Source organism: Monodelphis domestica, chromosome 1, assembly GCF_027887165.1.
Source record: "Monodelphis domestica isolate mMonDom1 chromosome 1, mMonDom1.pri, whole genome shotgun sequence".
Taxonomy (NCBI): Eukaryota; Metazoa; Chordata; class Mammalia; order Didelphimorphia; family Didelphidae; genus Monodelphis; species Monodelphis domestica.
In genome coordinates this window covers 159,527,020-159,547,224 of record NC_077227.1, presented here as the reverse complement: position 1 = coordinate 159,547,224, position 20,205 = coordinate 159,527,020, and the positions used below count along the sequence as shown (strand labels likewise).

General features: G+C 37.3%; 1 protein-coding gene and 1 long non-coding RNA gene across 6 annotated transcripts in view; one reads left to right on the top strand and one right to left on the bottom strand.

The window, feature by feature from the left end:
• The window catches only part of LOC130456091 (uncharacterized), a 131,921-nt gene extending 114,928 nt beyond the window's left edge, over window positions 1-16,993 (top strand). The window contains exon 3 of the long non-coding RNA XR_008914401.1: window positions 15,925-16,993. This is a non-coding gene — a long non-coding RNA (uncharacterized LOC130456091). The remainder of the gene's footprint in view (window positions 1-15,924) is intronic.
• The window catches only part of PIAS1 (protein inhibitor of activated STAT 1), a 194,428-nt gene that overhangs the window by 144,387 nt on the left and 29,836 nt on the right, over window positions 1-20,205 (bottom strand). The window contains exon 1 of one of the 5 annotated variants that reach the window (XM_007479621.2): window positions 19,687-19,821. The exons of 1 other annotated variant lie outside the window; for it this stretch is intronic. In XM_007479621.2, the coding sequence (XP_007479683.1) occupies window positions 19,687-19,710 (24 nt within the window). In that variant the 5' untranslated portion in view covers window positions 19,711-19,821. Of the gene's footprint in view, window positions 1-19,686; window positions 19,822-20,205 lie in introns of those variants that run through there. 3 more of the 5 variants (XM_007479620.3, XM_056808715.1, XM_056808708.1) reach the window with 3 other exon arrangements.

The window sequence follows — 20,205 nt, the reverse complement described above, 5'->3', positions numbered from 1 at the left end:
CACTTGTTCAAAAATGATAGAAAAGAAAACATCTTAGCATGTTGGGAAGGGGAAGAAGAAAAAAGGTAGATTCAAGTTGAATTAATTTACCTCCTTAGGAGCAGCTCTGGCCTAATATTGCTATTAGGTCTAAGAATGCTGTAACAAGAAGGGACCTTAAAAGATTATATATATATATATGTATATGTATATATATAGAACTTTTTCTTACTTACATACCTAAATATAGTCTTACTTATATACTTAAATATAGTCATTCCTTGACATTAATCAGGTTTCATATTAATTTTTAGTTAGTCAAAGATTGGTCATCAATAATTAAATGGGAATTTGGGGAGATGTGCTGTATAAAACAGAAAACCGCAAACAAGTACTGTATAAAAAAACATTTTAAAATTAAGTCATAAATACTGATTATCAATCTATTTTATTATTTACTACCATAAGTATATATATGTAAATTTATTACCATTAAATTTTAGTATGCTAAAGAACTATGAATTACTCACACTCTTTGGAAATGCCTCTACCATTTACCAAGTCACTTCGTTTTCTCTAGCAGTGATGGGTTATATCTTTCCTTTTTGTAGAAGGAAATCTGTGGAGCAGTTGCTTCAGCTATACTGGCTGCTGAGAAGACACTTCGTAGTATGCAAGATATAATTTCTCTCAGGAGAAACTGCAAGTTTTTAATGGATCCTATGTACTTGTTTTGTGTATTAAACATGTTCAGAATTCTTCAAAGTAAATGGGATAGGGCCTGGAGTTTTTCACTGTGTAGGCAGACCTGCACCCCTAATCCTCATGAATGTTGAGAGATGACTATAATAAATCCATCATATAACTTTCTAAGCTCTTCTGCTTATTTATTTTCTTGAAGCCTTTCTTCTTGTTTTCTTCCATGCATTAAAAAAATGCTTCAAATACCTTATTTTTTTTTCTTTTTGGCAACCCAATCCCAACCTATTCCGTCCTGAATCTCCATTTTAAAAAATTATTATAGAAAATATGTCGCATCAAGTAAAATAAATGCCACATTAGTTGTATTTGAAAATGTACACCCCATTTAGCATCTTAACACCAACACTTTCAAATAGCGAATCCATATCCCAATAATAGAGGATCCTTGGGTTTACTGAATTATATGCTATTGTTTCTGTCTGTTGGATACTTAATCTGTTCCACTGATCAAGTTCTCTCTTTTTAAATCAGTATCAAATAGTTTTGATGATTTGTGATGCAGTTTGAGATTCCGATCCTACTCAAATTTTGTTGTTGTTGTTATTTCCTTTGATATTCTTGACTTTTTCTTCCAAGAGAAATGTTATTATTTTGGCTAGTTAGCAAACATGTGGTAGTTTGATATAGCACTGATTTTTAGTCAATTAATTTAAGAAGGATTGTTTTTCTTGTTACATTAGAATAGCCTAAACATAGGCAATGAATATTCCTCCATTTTTACCTTTCTGTAATTTTTTGTAGTTGTACTCATAGTTACTATGTGTCTTGGTAGACACGACTCCCAAATATTTTATACATTCTTTGATTATTCTGAATGGAATTTCTATTTTCTTGTTATGAAGACATATAATCTCTAGAACTTTTACAAAGAGTATATATAGTTTGCATTTACATGGGAAATGTTCACGATAAATGTAGATTATTATATAGCCAAACCCCTTCATTTTAAAAACGGGCCTCAGTTTTCTCACTGGTAAAATGGAGGAAACTGAATTTATTTCAAGAAAGCATTTAAGGGTACCAAGGCATCATGCAATAATGTGTGAATACAAAACCAAAAAAACATATAGCTCCTGCAGGGCAGACGTGAGGAAGAAGTTCATTTTAGGTATAGGAGCTAGGCAGTACAAAGGAACAAAGATGGGAGATGGAATGTCATGTTCAAAGAACAGTAAGACCACTTTGGGTGCAATGTAGTGGGTGAAAGAAAAACTACACAGTAACTTACAAAGGTAGGTTGCAGTCAGAATGTGAAAGGCTTGAAATGCCATGGAAGCTTCTTAAGCAAGTAGTAACTATTAGATCTGTGCTTTACAATTATCAATTTGGCGCCAGTATGGAAGATCTGAATTAGGAGAGGTGGGGGAAATATTATGGAGGGAGAATAAACCAAATGGACAACTGACTGGATATCAAGTTGGGAGAAAATAAAGGTCAACCATTGTGTTGTTGTGAATCTAGGCAACTAAAAAAGATGGCAGTGTCTTCAAGATCTATGGGGCACTTTCTTTTAAGTTATGATCTTTATACCAAAGCTAGTACCAAGAAGTTAAAATGACTGATTTGCCTTCTACCTTATTCTCCTCTCAAATTTAATGGGAATTAAATTGGTGAAGTGGAAAGAGTCTAGGACTTGGAATCAGAAGAAAGGGATTCAAATTCCACTTTGATAACTTAACCAACAGAACCATCAGCAAATCCATTAATATCCCTAAACATCAATTTTTCCATTTGTAAAATGGCAATAATATCTGTACCACCTATCTCACCAAGTTAATGTAGGAAAAGCACAAGATAAGTATGAGCTATAATTAAAATTAGATCAGGTATATCATTGAATTTACATTTATCCATGCTTTTTAAATTCTATACTAACAAGGAAAATGGTTTAATTGTATTCAATTTAAACATTTAAGAAGCCAAAAGAAATGATGAAGAGTTGATTTCAAAGAACTGATAGGAAGTAAGGTATAGGAAGGGGAGGGGGGAGAAATGAAGAATATATATAGTGTCCACTAGTGCAAGGTGCTGTGCTATGAGCTTTAGAAATTGTTTGTCTTTTAAAACTGACAACCAGGAGGCAGCTGGGTGGCTCAGTGGATTGAGAGCCAGGCCTAGAGACGGGAGGTCCTAGGTTCAAATCTGGCCTCAGACACTTTCCAGCTGTGTGACCCTGAGCAAATCATTTAATCCCCTAATGCCTAGCCCTTACTGCTCTTCTGCCTTGGAACTAATACCCAGTATAGATTCCAAGATGGAAGGTAAGGGTTTAAAAACAAAACAAAAATAAAACAAAAAACTCACAACCACCCTGGGATGTAGATGCTATCATTATCCTCATTTTACAGTTGAGGAAACTGAGGCAAACAGAGGTTTGATTGTAAGAACAGCACAGCTAGTAAGTTTCTGGGGCCACATTTGAACTCAGATCTTCTTGACTCCAAGCCCAACAGTTTATCTATTATGTCTCCTAGCAGCCAAGCTATACTTCAAAGAGTTCGCAAGCAGACCCAGAACAATTGATATAAGGACAACACTGTAAAGTTAAATAACTTTGAAAGACTTAAGCACTCAATCAATGCAATTACAATTCCAGGGAACTAATGATGATGCATTCTACCCACCTCCTGACAAGGTTCAAAATGATATATACTTTTGGACATGGCCAAAGTTGTAACTTGTTTAACTATGCATATTCGATACAAGAATTTTGAGTTTTTTTCAAAGGGGAAGAGGAGTGGGGCAGAAAAATAAATACCAGGATTGTGATAAATGAGATAATAATTGTAAAGTGCTTAGTGTGGTACCTGGCACATAGTGAATGCTTTAGAAACATTAGCTACTATTTTTTGTGATTGTTGGGTTGTTTTTCAGTCCTGTCTTACTATTCCTGAACCCGTTTGGGATTTTTTTTTTTAAACTCTTACCTTCCATCTTAGAATCTATACTGTGTATTAGTTCCAAGGCAGAATAGTGGTAAGGGTTAGGTAAAGGGAGTTAAGTGACTTGCCCAGGGTCACCTGGCTAGGAAGTATCTGAGGTCAGATTTGAACACAGGACCTCCCATCTCTGGGCCTGGCTCTCAGTCCACTGATATTTTCATGACAAATGGTTAAGTATCTGAGACTGAATTTGAAGTCATGAAGGTGAATCTTCCTAATTCCAAACTCACTTCTCCATCTTGCTGCCCCTATATAAGGTAGTTAGCCTAGATGATCTCTACAATTTTGAGAGATTCCATGAATACTACTTTTCTAGCATGGTCCTCTTAGAATTATAGAAACTCAAGAGACTTTCTAGTCTAACCCATTACCTGAACTAGGTATCTTTTCTACATACATTCAATTATCAGAATTGTTTCAGGGGGCAGCTGGGTAGCTCAGTGAATTGAGAGCCAGGCCTAGAGACAGGAGGTCCTAGGTTCAAATCTAGCCTCAGACACTTCCTAGCTGTGTGACCCTGGGCAAGTCACTTGACCCCCATTGCCTAGCCCTTGCCACTCTTCTGCCTTGGAGCCAATATACAGTATTGACTCCAAGATGGAAGGTAAGGGTTTAAAAAAAAATAAAAAAAGAATTGTTTCATTCTTTTGTCTTTATATCCTCAGGACATGGCAAGCTGTCTGGCACATAGCAAGTGCTTAGTAAAGCTTGCTGGTTAACTTGCTCATTCCTGCCTTCTCACATTTATTCAAGTGGTGTTCATTTTCTTTTTTCTTTTAAGTTCCCCACTACAGTTACTGTGATCTGCAATAGTACAATGTCTATACCAATTATTCAGCACTAGTCTGGTACAACAGTGATTATTTTTTATATTTAGTTAATTCCTGATAGAAAGCTTCTCAAGTTAGGAACTATATATATATATATATATATATATATATATATAGCTGACTTCTTTGCACTATTGCATTTTGGTTTTCTGGGGGTAGGGAAAGGTCTGTTTCCTATAAGCACATGGTAGACACTTCAAATGTTTTGAAAAACCTACATGGATTTTTATTTCTTCTAGTAGTCTAAATTTTCAAAATTGAAATGAAAAGATCTGGGAGAATTTAATTTACTGTCAACTATTATTTTGTGACTGCATAGTATATTCCTCATAATAGGAAGTTTACTTAAACTGGAATAATGTTTACTTTCAAAATATTTTATCAAATATTATTTTAGTTCTGCTTCAATTTTTCACCATATATGCCTTGCAGCACTTAATTTTACTTAAACAAAACTGTTAATAGAAAAATTTTAATGGTTCAATAAGTGATACTATATTAAGGGTAAACTGCATTGATATTGCTGTTTTCTTTAAACATGTAAATCAAAATAAAACAGTAACAGGTGATAATGGCATGTGAAGAAACGGAATAGAGCCTGTATGGACAATACACAATTAATGCAGTATATCACGTACCCAATTTGCTGAGTGAGAGAGCAAGATTGTTTTTGGTCTTATGGCACGGTACTTAAAACTGGATGAAGAATTCTGATCTTACACATTAAGTTAAGTTTTAAACCTTCAGTCACATGTTGTATGAAATGTTTCCCATAATTTTAAATAAGTTTCTGGAAGATAGGGATAATATATACCTATTTTGTACTTATTTTATGTTGTATAAAAAACAACATTTTTGTATGTATATGTACATATGACATACACAATGTCATATATATGTGAATGCCTAATTAACACTTTGTCATGAAATTCTGGTTAATAATAATACTGCATACATTTGCATGCTTTCTCTCATATACATTGTTTCATCTGATATTTATAAAAGTTTTAAAGCATAATAACCTAAGATAGGTATTATTCTACCTTTTTTTTTTACAAGTACCTCAATTCAGATAACATTTGAATCTAAATCTTCTGAATCAAAGCCTAGTGCCTTTTTCTACTATGCCATATTGCCTTCATATTCTGAGTCCAAAAAACAATTTTCCTTAAAAGGTATCTTTTTAGCTGAACAAAAGATGTACTTTTTTGCTTTTTTAAATTTAGAATATTTCCCCAAGGTTACATGATTCATGACTCCACCCCCCCAACCCCCAGAGCTGACAAGCAATTCCACTGGGTTATAGATGTATCATTGTTCAAAACCTATTTCCATGTTTCATATTTGCAGTAAAGAGATCTTTTAACATCAAAACCCCAATTATATCCCCATCAAACCACATGATCGATCATATGTTTTTCTTCTGCATTTCTGTTCTGATAGTTCTTTCTCTGGATATGGATAGTGTTCTTTCTCATCGGTCCCTCAGAACTGACCTGGGTCACTGCATTGCTACTAGTAGAGAAGTCTATTACATTCGATTGTACCACAGTGTATCACTCTCTGTATACAATGTTCCCCTGGCTTTGCTCTTCTCACTCTGCATCAATTTCTGGAGGTCATTCCAGTTCACATGGAATTCCTCCAGTTCATTATTCCTTTCAGCACAATAGCATTCCATCACCATCAGATACCACAATTTGTTCAGCCATTCCCCAACTGAGGGACACCTCCTCATTTTCCAATTTTTTACCACCACAAAAAGTGCGGCTATAAATATTTTTGTACAAGTTTTTTCCCCCCTTATGAAATCTTTGGGGTATAAATGCAGCAGTATGATTGGATAGAAGGGCAGGCAGTCTTTTAAAGCCCTTTTTTGCATAGTTCCAAATTGCTTTCCAGAATGGTTGAACCAATTCACAACACCACCAGCAGTGTATTAGTGTCCCAATTTTGCCATATCCCCTCCAACATTTATCACTTCCCTTTGCTGCCATACTGGCCAGACTGATAGGTGTAAGGTGTACAGTACCTCAGAGTTGTTTTAATTTGCATTTCTCTAATCAGGAGGGATTTAGAACACTTTTTTCATGTGCTTATTTATAAGTTTTGATTTCATCATGGTAAAACTGCCTATTCATGTCCCTTAACATGTCAATTGGGGAACAGCTTGATTTTTTGTAAATCTGACTAAATTCCTTATATATTTAGGAAATTAAACCTTTGTCAAAATTTTGTTATTAAAATGTTCTCCCAGTTTGTTGCTTTCCTTATAATTTTGGTAGCATTGGTTTTGCCTGTACAAAAATTTTTTTAAATGTAATTAATAAGTTATTCATTTTACATTTTGTAATGTTCTCTATTTCTTGCTTGGTCTTAAATTTCTTCCCCAAAGATGTATTTTTGTAAAAAAGTAATGGAAACAAATTGTAGCACAAGATGTAATATTATTACAGTGCCAGTACTATGGCAATTAGAAGTGGCAAATAATAAAAATTCAAAGAAAAGTGAGAACTGTATGAATTTATGCAGAATGCAAAAAGATCTACAAGAACATTTTTGTGTTGACAACAATTGTAAAGGAAAACAACACTGAAATGCTGTAAAAATTGTAAAAAGAACAACACTGGTTAATGTAGTTAAGTCATGACTTCAAAGGTCTGTAAAGTATGACACCCACTCTTTGGGGGCAGAAAAGCGGATGGACTAGATATGCAAAATGAGACACATTTTCAGGCCAATGTGACACATTGTTTTGCTTCACTATTATTTGGTAGCTACAGAAACATTAAAATTTTATTTTAAAAGAGCATAAATAAAACATTTTAAGAGTACACAAAGATCAGAAGGGGACAGGGCAATTTTGGTACCACTGTGTTATAATCAAATTATACTGTACAACTTAATATACAATGCTTTTTGTTTTTCTTTGAATACTGTAATATTCATGTTTGTTTGACTAAGTTCATGATAAAAAAGTCTACTAGAATAAAATTTTAAAATTAAATAAACAAGCCATAAACCACAAGGAATAAGTACCTTGTAGCTTATCTGTGATTTTGTGTGGTAAAAGTAATTCAAGACATTTTTACTTTCTGAAGATATCATTCCAAAGCTCTCCTTTTACAATTGAGAGGACTGAAGGTCAGAGAAAGGTAAGGTACTTACTCACGTTATTCATTCAGTGAGTTAACCAGACCTCAAATTAGAACTAGAATCTTTCCTACAGTGATAAAAGTCTTTCAGTTTTCATTCCCCCCCCCCCCCCTTTAATCCAATCCTAGTTCTCAAACCTTTTGGTTTAAGGACCTCCTTAAACTCTTAAAAATTATTGAGAACTTGGAGCAACTAGGTGGCTCGGTAGATAAGAGTGCCAGGACTGAAGCTGGAAGGTCCTGGGTACAAATATGTCTTCAGACACTTCCTACTTATGTAACCCAAGCAAGTCACTTAACCCTAAACTCACCTTTACTGATCTTCTACCAATATTTAGTGTCACTTCTAAGACAGAAGGTAAGGATATAACAAAAAAATGTTATTGAGAACAATCAAGAGCTTTTGTTCATATAGACTATATCAATATTTAATCATATTAGAAATTAAAGCTGTTTTAATAGTAATCAAATTTTATTTTAAAATTATAAACCCAAGCCCCTTTTACATTTTTATTTTTTTTTAAACCCTTACCTTCCGTCTTGGAGTCAATACTGTATATTGGCTCCAAGGCAGAAGAGTGGCAAGGGCTAGGCAATGGGGGTCAAGTGACTTGCCCAGGGTCACACAGCTAGGAAAGTGTCTGAGGCCAGATTTGAACCTAGGACCTCCTGTCTCTAGGCCTGACTCTCAATCCACTGAGCTACCCAGCTGCCCCCATATTTTTAATTTAAAAAGTTATTTCTGCTATGTTTGTTTTGAAAACTCCAATCGGTTCTAACTCATTTGATATAGTAGGAAAATTTTTGTGTATAAGTCATTTTCACTTTTGCTTTTTCCTTCCCAAGAAATAGCTGTACCACTTCTTAATAACTCACAAGGTATTATAACCCTGCCCAAGACCACTTCCATAAGTAAACTTTAGATCTTTATCAAGGTAAAGTGTCATATATCTCCTAGTGTAGTAGGAGCTATAATTGGGAGGAAGGCTAATCTCAACCCCTTAACCCAAACTTGGCCAGCCTGAGAGACTGCCATCACTATTTGTTATAGTATTTATGTTTAAAAAAACCATTTAACATGTATAAAACTGTTAGCCTTTTTTATTAGGTTCCTATCTTTTTGATGTCACTAATGAACCTTCTGAGTGCTATACTCCAAATTCATTTCCCCCATAAGCCTTGTGGTCTTTACTGCTTGATTTTGCATAGCTACAATTTTTAAGAATATGTATTACAGTATAATTGTATTTTCCAAAACAAGCTGGTGAGAAGAGTGGCATTGCTTTATATATTTTTGCAAATCTAGTTTGTCTAGCTTAAAATAGCTAGATTCTCATATCTACTTTCACATTCAATTTGTTTCAATGTTGTTTTGAACTTTATAAAGAAAATCCAGCCTCACATAGGTAGATGAAAAAGAAAGGATAACATCTTAGTATAATTGTAAAAATAGTTTTGACCTCTAGGACCCTTTGAAAGGGTCTCAGAGATCTCTAAGAGTCTGAGGACCACACTGAGAACCACTACAATATACCAGGGGGGAGTGTCCTGGGGGAAAGAGGGAGTTAATCTGACCCCATTGAATATGTGATTAACCAAAAGGAAGGTAGGAATGAGGGCTGCATTCAACCCTACATATAATAACCAAATAGGGGATTTGTCTCTAACACAACCTCACTACTCTTATCCTCCAGTACTCTTCCACTCTTTCCCTTTCCCCTTCAAGCCTCAATCTCCTGCCTTTTGAACTCTATCAGTTATACAGGACAAATATAACCTAGTTCTCTACCCAGGAACCCACAGCATATGCAGATAGCCACTAGGGAAATCCCTTCCCCCTTTTAAGGATATATACTCCCTGTCCCCTAACTCATCTGCTTTGCTGCAGTGGGTACCCCTTGAAAAGTAGAGAACTCTGAACTCTGGAGCAATAACCAGGTGAGGAAGAACTTGTCCCTTTTATTTTGGGTGGAATAGAATGAGGGCCATAAGATGAATGGACATGGAAGTGTTTGTTACGGGATCCACTTAAAAAAACCTACCTTTTGGGAATTTTCCTATTTCTGTGCAGTGTACCATTATCCTATAAGTTAGTAAAGTTCACAACTTTGTTGTCATCTTCAGCTCCTTAAACCCTCAGATCCAATCAGTTGCTAAAGTTTATCTTTTCTATGTCCACATCTTTTCCTCTACTCACATGGCCAGCACCTTAGTTAAGTCCCTTATTACTTCTTGCTTGGACTATTGTAATAGGATCCCAATCCAATGCATTCTTCACATGGCTGTCAAAATAATTTTTCTAAAGCAAAGTTTCCCCATGATGTTTCCCTATTCAATAAACTCCTGTGCTTCCCTATACTCTAGGACTATCTTCTCCTTTAACATCAATTTTTGTGCAAGTTTTATGTCCACAATTATTAATGTAGTATTACATATAAACAATCTACAAATAAATAAAAGTACACATACATATTTGGAGGCCCATTCTCAAACTGTTTTATCATTAGGAACACAATCAAAAGCCTGAACATAGCTGTCAGTACAATCTTCCTGTGACACAGGAAGGACTATGTCAACTCCTTTGGCCAAAACTTTAGTCTTTTTTTATTGCTTGCTTCCTACTTAAAATATTAAATTCTCAGCCTAGTTCTTAGGGCCCTTTATAATATAGCTCCATTCTAACTTTCCATCTTTAGTTCGCATTATTCCCAGTCATATATTTTAAACACACTCTAGTCAAACTAAGTTCTAGCTGTTTTCTGAACTCAATCTTACATTTTCTTACTCCATGAATTGCATAAGCCTTCCTTCCTTTCTGGAATATACCATCTCTCTTTATACCTCTGCCCCTCAGAACTCTGATCATCCTTGGTTCATCTCAGATCCCAGCTTTTTTTGTGAAGCCTTGATTCTATTCCATCCCACTCCCCCCGCCCCCAACCCAATAGTTGTTAAGGTTCTGTACCAGATCCAATTCTTTATATCTACTTATCACTTATATCATAGCTCTTAAGACCATGGATATATTCCAAGGCTCTGTCCTGTACACTTTTCTCTTTCCTTAAACTTCCTTACTTGATGCTGTCATCAGCTTCTATAGGTTTTAATTATCATCCCTTTGCAGATCAATCAATAAACTTTATTAAGCACCTATACCAGGCACTGGAGATATAAAGAATAAACCCATCTCCCCTCTAAAGGAGTTTACAATTTATTTAAGGTGACATACATATATAAGGAAATACAAATATAAAATAAATACAATGTAATTAGGGAATCAGGAAAGACTAAATGTACATGCTATTTGAGCTGCTTTTTGCAGCAAAAGGATAGGTATTGTTTTCCCCCTACTTTTAAAGTGGTTCTACTTTCATTTTTCACTCCCAATTAACAAGCGCTTCTTTTCTCTCCTTTCTACATCACCTAATTATACAAATGGATAAACTGAACCCCTATGACAACTATATGGAGTCAAACAAATTCCCTTACTGGCCATGTATGTATCATTCAGTTGTTAAGAGTCTCTCATCTCTATGTCAGGAGATAGACAGCATATTTCATCTTTGATGTTCTGGAATCAAGGGTTATTGCAACAATCAGTCCTTAAATGTTCCAAAGCTTTTCTTTATCATTATGATGCTACTATATAAATTATTTTACTTGGTTCTGCTCATTTCACTCTGCATCAATTCATATAGGTCTTCCCAGCTTTCTCTGAAACCATGCCTTTTTTGTCACTTTGTATGGCAGAAAAATAATCCATTCAATTCATATGCCATGAGTTGTTTAGCCATCCTTTAGTTTCCTGGTTTTTTTTTTTTTTGCTACTATAACTAGCACTACTATAAATATTTGTGTACACATAGGTCCTTTTCCACTTCTTTGATTTCTTTGGGGAATAGGCCTAGTTAGAAGAAAAATATGCACAATTTTGTGACTTTGGGGGCTCAGCTCCTGGATAGACCAATTAACAGCTCCACTATCAGTGCATTAGAATTTCCTGTTTTTACAAAGCCCCTACGAAACTGGTCAGTTTGGCAACAATTTATCAAGCATTGGCAATTAAGAAAGAAAAAAAAAGTCCTTACTCTCAAGGAGCTAACAGTCTAATTGTGTTAGCCAACATGCAAACAAATATGTATAAACAGGATATATACAGGATAGACACCAGAAAGCCCCTAAAACTAAAGACTGAAAAAAAGGCTTCCAGAACGGGTAACTTTTAACCAAGATTTTAAAGGAGCCAAAGAAGCTGGGAGGCAGAATGGAGAGTTCCAGGCATGAGACAGTCAGTGAATATATAACAGGTAGTGTTGAGGAGCTGAAATATTTTATTCAAGTAATAACAGGAAAGTCAAAGTTACTAGATCAGTATATACGTACCATCTTTGCCTATCTGATGGTTAAGGCAGAACCAAAGAATTGCTTTTCTAATTTGCACTTCTCTAATTATTAGTGATTTAGAGCATTTTTCATATGGCTCTCCATTGCTTGAATTTATTTCTTTTCAGCTTCTTTTACCATTTATCTACTGGTGAATGGCTTGAAGAAAAGGATTCTATGAGGTAGAGGAGGGAGAGAATTTCAGCCATGTAAATCAGCCAGCCAAGTCACAGAGATGGGAAATAGAAGAACACAGATGAAAAAAGTGATTCCCAGATTCACATATTCATCCTTAATCTCTCTACAGAGCTCCATTCCCACATCACTAATAGCCCATTTAAACGGGATATCCTGTAAATATCTAAAACTCCAAAGCAATCCATACAACTGACAGAACATTTCATCATCTCTCATCACAGTACCTGAGCACAAACAGTGCTGCTCTATCTAGCCTCTTCAGCTCTCACTCTTGGAATCTGTCCTTTCACCTATATGCACAAAAATGTTTACAGTAGCTCTTTTTGTGGTGGTAAAGAACTGGAAGTTGAGGGGAAATTGAGGGGATTTCCCATCAATTGGGAAATGGTTGAACAAGTTGTGGGATATGATTCTGATGGAATACTATTGTGCTAAAAGAAATGATGAAGGGATTGGTTTCAGAAAACCCTGAGAATTATATGAACTGATGCAAAGAGCAAGACATTGTACACAGTAACAGCAATGTCATAATGATGAAAGACTCAGCTACTCTGATCAAGACAATGATCCAATTCCAAAAGATGCTCAATGAAAAATGCTATTCCCATCTCCCGAGGGAATGAACTGATCAGTTCTGAGCACAGATTGAAGCAATTTTTTCCACTTTTATTGCTTTTTATTTCAGCAACATGGATAAATATGTAATTATTGTTTTTTTTTAATTCCTCCTTTTCTTTAAAGATCAGATTAATTGCCACTTTTCCTTTAGGAGGCATTTCTAGATCCCACTCACCCCACTAAAATTATGTTAGATTGATTTTTTTTGTAGATAGGTAAGAATATAGGATGTGCTGATCATCTCCTAATGCAAGGTTAACCTGGGGTTCATGAATTCATTAAAAAATATTTTGATTAACTACATTTCAACATAATTGGTTTCCTTTGTAATCCAATGTATTTCATTTTATGCATTTAATGCTATTCTGATAAAGTGTTCACAGGCTTCAGATTACCAAAAGGCTCTAGGTAACAAAAAAGGCTAGGAATTTCAGTGTGTTTCATCCCACCCCAACCCCAGAAAAAGGCATTGTCTCATTTATAAAGTATATTTTAAGAATAAAGTTTAATTACTCCGTTTTTTTTAGTGGGCCTTAGTTAAGCTTTAATTCCTTCCATTTGACTAATAAGGGTCATATACACTTATGTTCTGTATATGTGTGTGTATCTATCTATCTATCTATCTATCTATCTATCTATCTATCTATCTATCTATCAATCAAAACCCTTGCCTTCTGTCTTAGAGTCAATACTGTATATTGGTTACAAGGTAGAAAAACAATAAGGGTTGGGGGCAAAGCAAAGTTAAGTGACTTGCCCAAGAACACACAGCCAGGAAGTATCCGAGGCTGCATTTGAATCCAGGACCTCATACCTCCAGGCCTGGCTCTCAATCCACTGAGCCAAGGAGCTACCCTCTATAAATGTTTATATGCACCTATTGTCTGCTATAGAACATAAGCTCCCTGAGGACAAAGGCTCTTTGATTTTTTTAATTTCCCTCCTCTTGTAACCAGATACAAAGTCAGCACTTAGTAAGTATTGATCAAATGATCTAAAACAAATAATGTTCCAAAGCAAAAATAAACTTAGTCTATTTCATAATTTTATTTTAATTTGTCAAGTATATACAGATGATTACAATAAACAAAGTTTACGTTTGCCTTCTGTAAAATTGTTTTTCTTCATAATTTTTAAAATCTCAGGTTTATTCAGTTAGTGGAAATAGCAATGTAAAACCACTCTATGCAAAATTAGTTCAGGAAAATTTTTAAATCACATCAAGATTATTTCATCTAATGAAAATATGCATCCACTATACTTCCCAAAAGATCTCATATGAATCTCCTAAAATGAAAGATATGTATGTAAAAATGGAAAAATCTGATTGCTGATTAAAAATTTACATTACCTTATGTCCATAAAGGCCTTGGCAATTGGAGAACACTAACTGTGCCTTTTGAACCACCATTTTTTTTCATGATTCGAGTTTTTGTGCACCCCTCCCTAAGGGCTCAGAAATAGGATATCCTACAAGATTTCTACCAATGTACATATATTTTAAAGTCATCTTTTAAGCAATATTAAGTCACTGGGCTCACAAAATTTTATGTATTTGTATCTTAAATTCTGTATTGGCCCCACATTTATGAATTCTTCCTTATTTCAACCTACCCAGACATGTGTGTATACATACAGGTGTATATACAAGCATGCACACACACACCCTTCTGCTAGCCTCCAACTTCTACATCCTAGGTCACTGTCTGCTTGGGTTATTTTATGGTGAGGATGCCTATTGTTTGGAACAGGTTTTATCTCTAGAAAGCAGTCTGGCACAATGAAAAGGACAGAAAAGAGATCTGGGAAATCAGAAGACTCCCCAACTTTCAGGGCTGAAAGAGCCTCAGGAGTCAAGGAATCCAAACCACAACTAAACTAAAATCCTCCCAACAATAAATAGTCACACACATTTCACTAGCAGATGTTGATTCAGATGTTGATTGAAGGTAGGTAACTCCTACCCACTAAGATAGTCCTTTCTACTTTTAGATAGTTCTAATAGTTGTAAAGTTTCCTTATTTCAAGCCTAACTAGACCTCTGCAACTTCTATGAATTTACTCTTGGCTTTGTCCTCTGTGGCCAACAATAGAGGGGACAGAAAACCACAGCCCATTTTAGCTTGCTACTGCTCTTTTGTATAAGCTTCAAGTTAAGAAAGTTTTATAGTATTTAAAAATATAAAAACCATTCTTAGCTCATTGCCCAAACAAAAAATGGTCACAAAAAAAATTTTTTTTAACTGCTATATTAAACACAGAGTTTCCAGTCCACTAAAATCTTCAGATTAGGAGGTAGATTGTAGAGGGTCTTGAAAACCAGCTTAAGGAGTTCAGGTTGCTACCCTTTAAGACAGACTCACTGGTGGTATGTGAGCAGGTGAATGACTTGATCAGAGTGGTTCATTAAAAAAGTTAGTCCAGTATTGGGAGTAGGGGGGTACAGGAAGAAAAAATGAACAAAGAATTTAGTAAGCACTGGGTTAATCATTTTACAGATATCATCTCACAGGATCCTAATTGCTATTATCATCCCCTTTTTACAGCTGAAAAAATTGAGGCAAACAATGTCTGAGGCCATATTTGAACTCAGGTCTTCCTGACTTCAGCTCCAGCCATCTAACCACTACATCACTAATCAGTTGAGTATAGTATGAAGAATGATTGAGAGTCAGGGAGACCAGCTTGGGATATGCTACAATAGTCCAGTAAAGATAATGATTAAAAGAGTTGAGTACTAGTCCTGACACTATTATCATTTACTGGATTTGTGATCTTGAGCAAGTCACAAAACTTCCTGGGCCTCAATTTCCTAATATGTAATATAAGGATTATTATTACCTGTTCAAGCAGGAACATGAGATTATTATGAAGATCAAATAATGCATTGAAAAGCTATAGAAATATAAGTTACTATCATGAAGAAGCAAAATGCAGTTTAAAAAGAAAAAAAAAAGATCATATCCTACCACAGACTAGTTCAAATCTGAGGTCTCAATAATTCTTTCCAATTCCTACTCCAACCATCCAACCAGATCTACTTTATTTTATCCTTAGATACCAGCAAGAAAGGGTACAATTACCCTGAACTTTCAAAAGCTTCAACAAGAAACCCTGGAGCAGCATGTTGATGGAGTTCACCAGCAGAAACCCAAGGTTAATCAGCTCTGGATCCAGTACTAAACACTACTGCAATCAACAGGGATTACAAGAGTCTCATTGAAGAGAAAGACAATACAAATCACCAAGGAGAGAGGAAGGAAAGGAAAAGAGGTATTTTAAAACAATTAGGTGAAATACTTGAAAAGTGTAGTGTTTTTATAAAATGTTTTAAAATATTATTCTTAATGGTGGCAAGACAAAAATGATCAAAATATGGCACTTAAAAGTAATGAAATTTAAAAATAAAATCCATGAAAATACTGTGAGATGTACACCCATGTTTTCTAGCTAAAAAATAAAAGTTAAACCACAATGATTAAAATTAAGTGGCTACTACTTAAAAAAGAGTTTGAGTAACAGAATTTATTCCTAGAGGCCATCCTAAGAAGATTTCTCAGTTTTTGTCACTGACTGTATACATTCTGCTATTCTTAAAAAAAAAAAAAGTATTAGCCTTGCCTTTCCCACTATTTTTTCTAAGTAAAAGAAGAAATATTATTTGGTTTGAGTTTTAATGTTGAAAACATCTATACAAATATTTTTGAAAGTACCAACAAAGAGATACATGAAGCTATCAGACTATTAACTGGCAAAATAATCTATTCCTTATAACCTCCTGATCCAAGAGCACAGAGATAATGAAATTCTCACCCCCCCACTTTTTGTAAATATCTTTTATGGATGACCTCTAATGGAAGAATGACTCTTTCCTGAACAAACTAGAAGAAAAGATTCATTTTGATGTGAGGACAATTTGCAATCTATTTTTAAGGTAATATCCTAAAGTGTTGTAACTTTTTAATTATCCAGATAGTGGATGGTGATTTGTAGAGCTGTCTGGTTTAACCATTTGATCTTTTAAAGTCCATTATCTGTTAAAAAGAGATCACTGAAAAGAGAAAGGTGAAAAAATAACCATGATTATAGTCAACAGCAAAATTTACCGTGGTTTGTGAACTAAGGAACTGGGCCAATATTAACTCAAAACTGAGTGAGGCTTTGAACTATATTTCTTAAGTACACTTGCTCAGAATTCCAAAAAAGACATTTGACACCACAGAAAGTCAAAATAAGGTTTAACTGCACTTTCTCAAAAAAAAATTATAAAAATTTTTTCATAAAACTCAAACATCAAAAAAGATAATTTCTTTTAAAAGTGGTTTCAATTTCAATGCATGGAAATCTTTCATTTAAAGGAATATCATGGTTAGATAGTCCCAAATGCCCAAAATTAAACTATAATCATTTCCATCAATTAAGCATTTTTAACTTTAAGGCTCCTATATTTCTCACATTGATAAGTAGTTTATTCTAACTATTAACCCTTAATATTAAACAATAAGGGCATTATGGTACCAACAACTCCTTTGCATTAAACAAATCTGAAATCTATTTTTGAGACTGTAGAGATTTCATAGCATTCCTTTGGAAAGGAATGACAGTTCCTTTTCAGGCATTTAGCTTGAATCTAATACTGGTTCATTTTTCCTAAATAGAGATTTTACCTAACTGGAATCACACTAGGGAGTTGCTCTATCCCCAAAGGCATTTTTTTAAAATGGATAAGAACAAAGACGGAAACCTCCCCAGCATGTGCTTTCCATACTAGCTTCTTAGGACAGCATCAAGGGTGACAATATAGAGAGCACAAGCTTTCCTGCTTTATTCTGTGATCCATGTATAAAAAGAACTCATTAGCCAACATTCAAAAGGGTTCCCAAATGATGAAAAGGAGGCAAAGATCACAGAAATCTATTGACTATATTTTTAAGTATGAAACCTATAGAAACCATTTCTGAGAATTTGGTCTCAAGTATACTTTTTTACATTTAAAGTTCTTCAAATTCCCAGAAATTCCTGATTAGTAACTTTAAATGCTCCCATTACACAATTCCCTTTAAGTTTGGAAGCATAAAGCACTACCTAATTGAAATATTCTGAAATAAATGTGAGATCAGAAATAAATTCAGTGATGTAATGACAACTGAAAGATCATGCCTTAGTATATACCTGGAACTTTTATAATGACAAATAATTTGGTGGGGGGAAAATAATTTTCCAGCAAAGCTTTTGCTCAGAAAAAAAGAGAACCAACCAAATACAGGGTTTCTTATTCTTTTTTAGTTTAATTATATAAGAAAAATGTGTAACTTTACTTTTACCTTAAACTGAAATTCATCCAATCAATTAAATAGGGCTTCTTCCAAATATTACTATTCTACATCCCCATTTAACTCTGGATAGAAATTGTCAGTGCCCCCCAACCAGGAGAGTACCGGCTCCTTAGTTTGCATACGCAAAGCAACATACGAAAAGGGAGTATGCAGTTTGACGCCTCAAAATACAGATCTGTAACTTAAATACGGCAGGGTGCTAAAACACAATTATTCAAGCGGAACCGCATATATCCAAATCCAATCAGGAGGAGCCAATTACTCACCACCTACCTACCCCCTCCCATCCCCCTCGTACAGTATTGTACTCGCTCCGGTGCAGAAGTAATCATCAGGTAAAGAAGTAGAAAAAGAGTAGGGAGGTCTATCGGGAAAATAATGACGTGAAAAAGTCAAGCTTTAGCCTTTCATTTCGCGCAGCTGGAGAAATTGACACAGGTGGGAGGGGGAGCGCGGAGGAGGCGCTGTTGACGAGGGGGCTGGCGAGGGGAGGAGGAGAGGAACTCGTTCCAACCAACATGGCCAGCAAGATGTCCCCAACAAACAAAAGGCAACCAGGGATATAAACACCGACCATTCACCTCCATCCAGCAAGAGCATCGCCATCATGGTGGGCTCAGACCCCCACACCCCAAAGCCTGACCTCGCCCTGAGGACCACTCGTGGGACGAGGGGGTGGTGAGGTAGATGGGGGGAGGTGTCGTGTCGCCGTGCCCCCCCTCCAGGAGGCAGGCACCCTTCGCGAGGGATTCGCCCACAGCAGGCAGGGATCCCCGGCCCAAGGGAGGAGGGGAAGGGGCGGGCGCGCGGGCCCTGGCGCTCGCTAAACTTTGCAGGAGGATCTCCTTTTCCCCCACGCACCGCGCTTCCCCGCATCCGAGGGGGCCGTGCGAGGCGCCTCCTCCGGCAGCAAGCGAGCGGGCGGGCCGGGAGAACCGCGTCCCGGGCTGAGGGGGAGGCGAAGAGAGGGGCGGGGCGGCCGGAGACAAGTTCCCCGGGGGAGGGGAGAGGGGCCGGAGCCGAGCTACTGACAGCAGCCCGGGGATGGGAAGGAGGAAGAGGAAGCAGCAGGGAGCTTCCCCAAACCCGTACCCACCCCGTCGGACCTGCCGCCCCCGAACCCTGGCCGCCTGGGAGCAGGGGAGGGAGAGAGGGCCGGCAGCGTAGCAGCCAAGCCCCCACCTCCAGTGCCTCCGCACCCGGGGCTCCGACTGCCCACCTCCTTCCCCGGCCACCCCCGCCCGAGGCGCCCACAACAATAACACGCCGGGGACCGGACCCGTCAGCGCCCCCGAGCCGCCCGGGGCCCGCGGCCCGCCGCTGCCCGGCCCCCTCTGCCAGACCCGAGCCCGTCCCGGTCCCCTACTCCAAGCTCCGGTGTGCCGGGCCCGGACTGGTCCTGGAGCTTAGCCCTATTCCCCCTGGTACACACAGCGCCGTCTCCGCGGCCGAATATTAGAAGTGAATTCGAGCTGCGCTTTACCTTTAGTTCCGCACTGTCCGCCATCTTGCGACTGTCAGCGCAGGCGCAATGAACCCCGCCGGGGGCCGCGGCTAGTCCCGCTCCCTCCCCTAGCCTGGCCCTGCCCCTGTCACCGCCCCTTCTCTTTCCCTCCACCTCCCAGACCCGCCCAATGCGTTCGGAGCCCCACCCCCGGCACGCACAGCAACGAGAGCGGCACGTACTATTTAAATAATGGCGCCAAGAAGACTGGTTTGACAGTTATTCTCCCCTCCCCGCTCCACCCCGCCCCGCCCCCCCAGGTAACCAGCCTGTTCTGGGGGGCAGTGAGTGAAGGTCTTTAGCGCGGCACCTCCTACTCTATCGGGCGTGATCCCCAAGATGAGTTTCTAGAGCTCACAAGTTATCATCCAAGGAATCCTTTTAAAATAATCATGTGAATGTGAAGAAGAGGGCATCAGTGACTCCTCCCTCAGTAGCAGAAACACCTGACTTGTGTGACCAAGGGGTACCGCTTTGCTTGGAGTCATCCCCACTCTA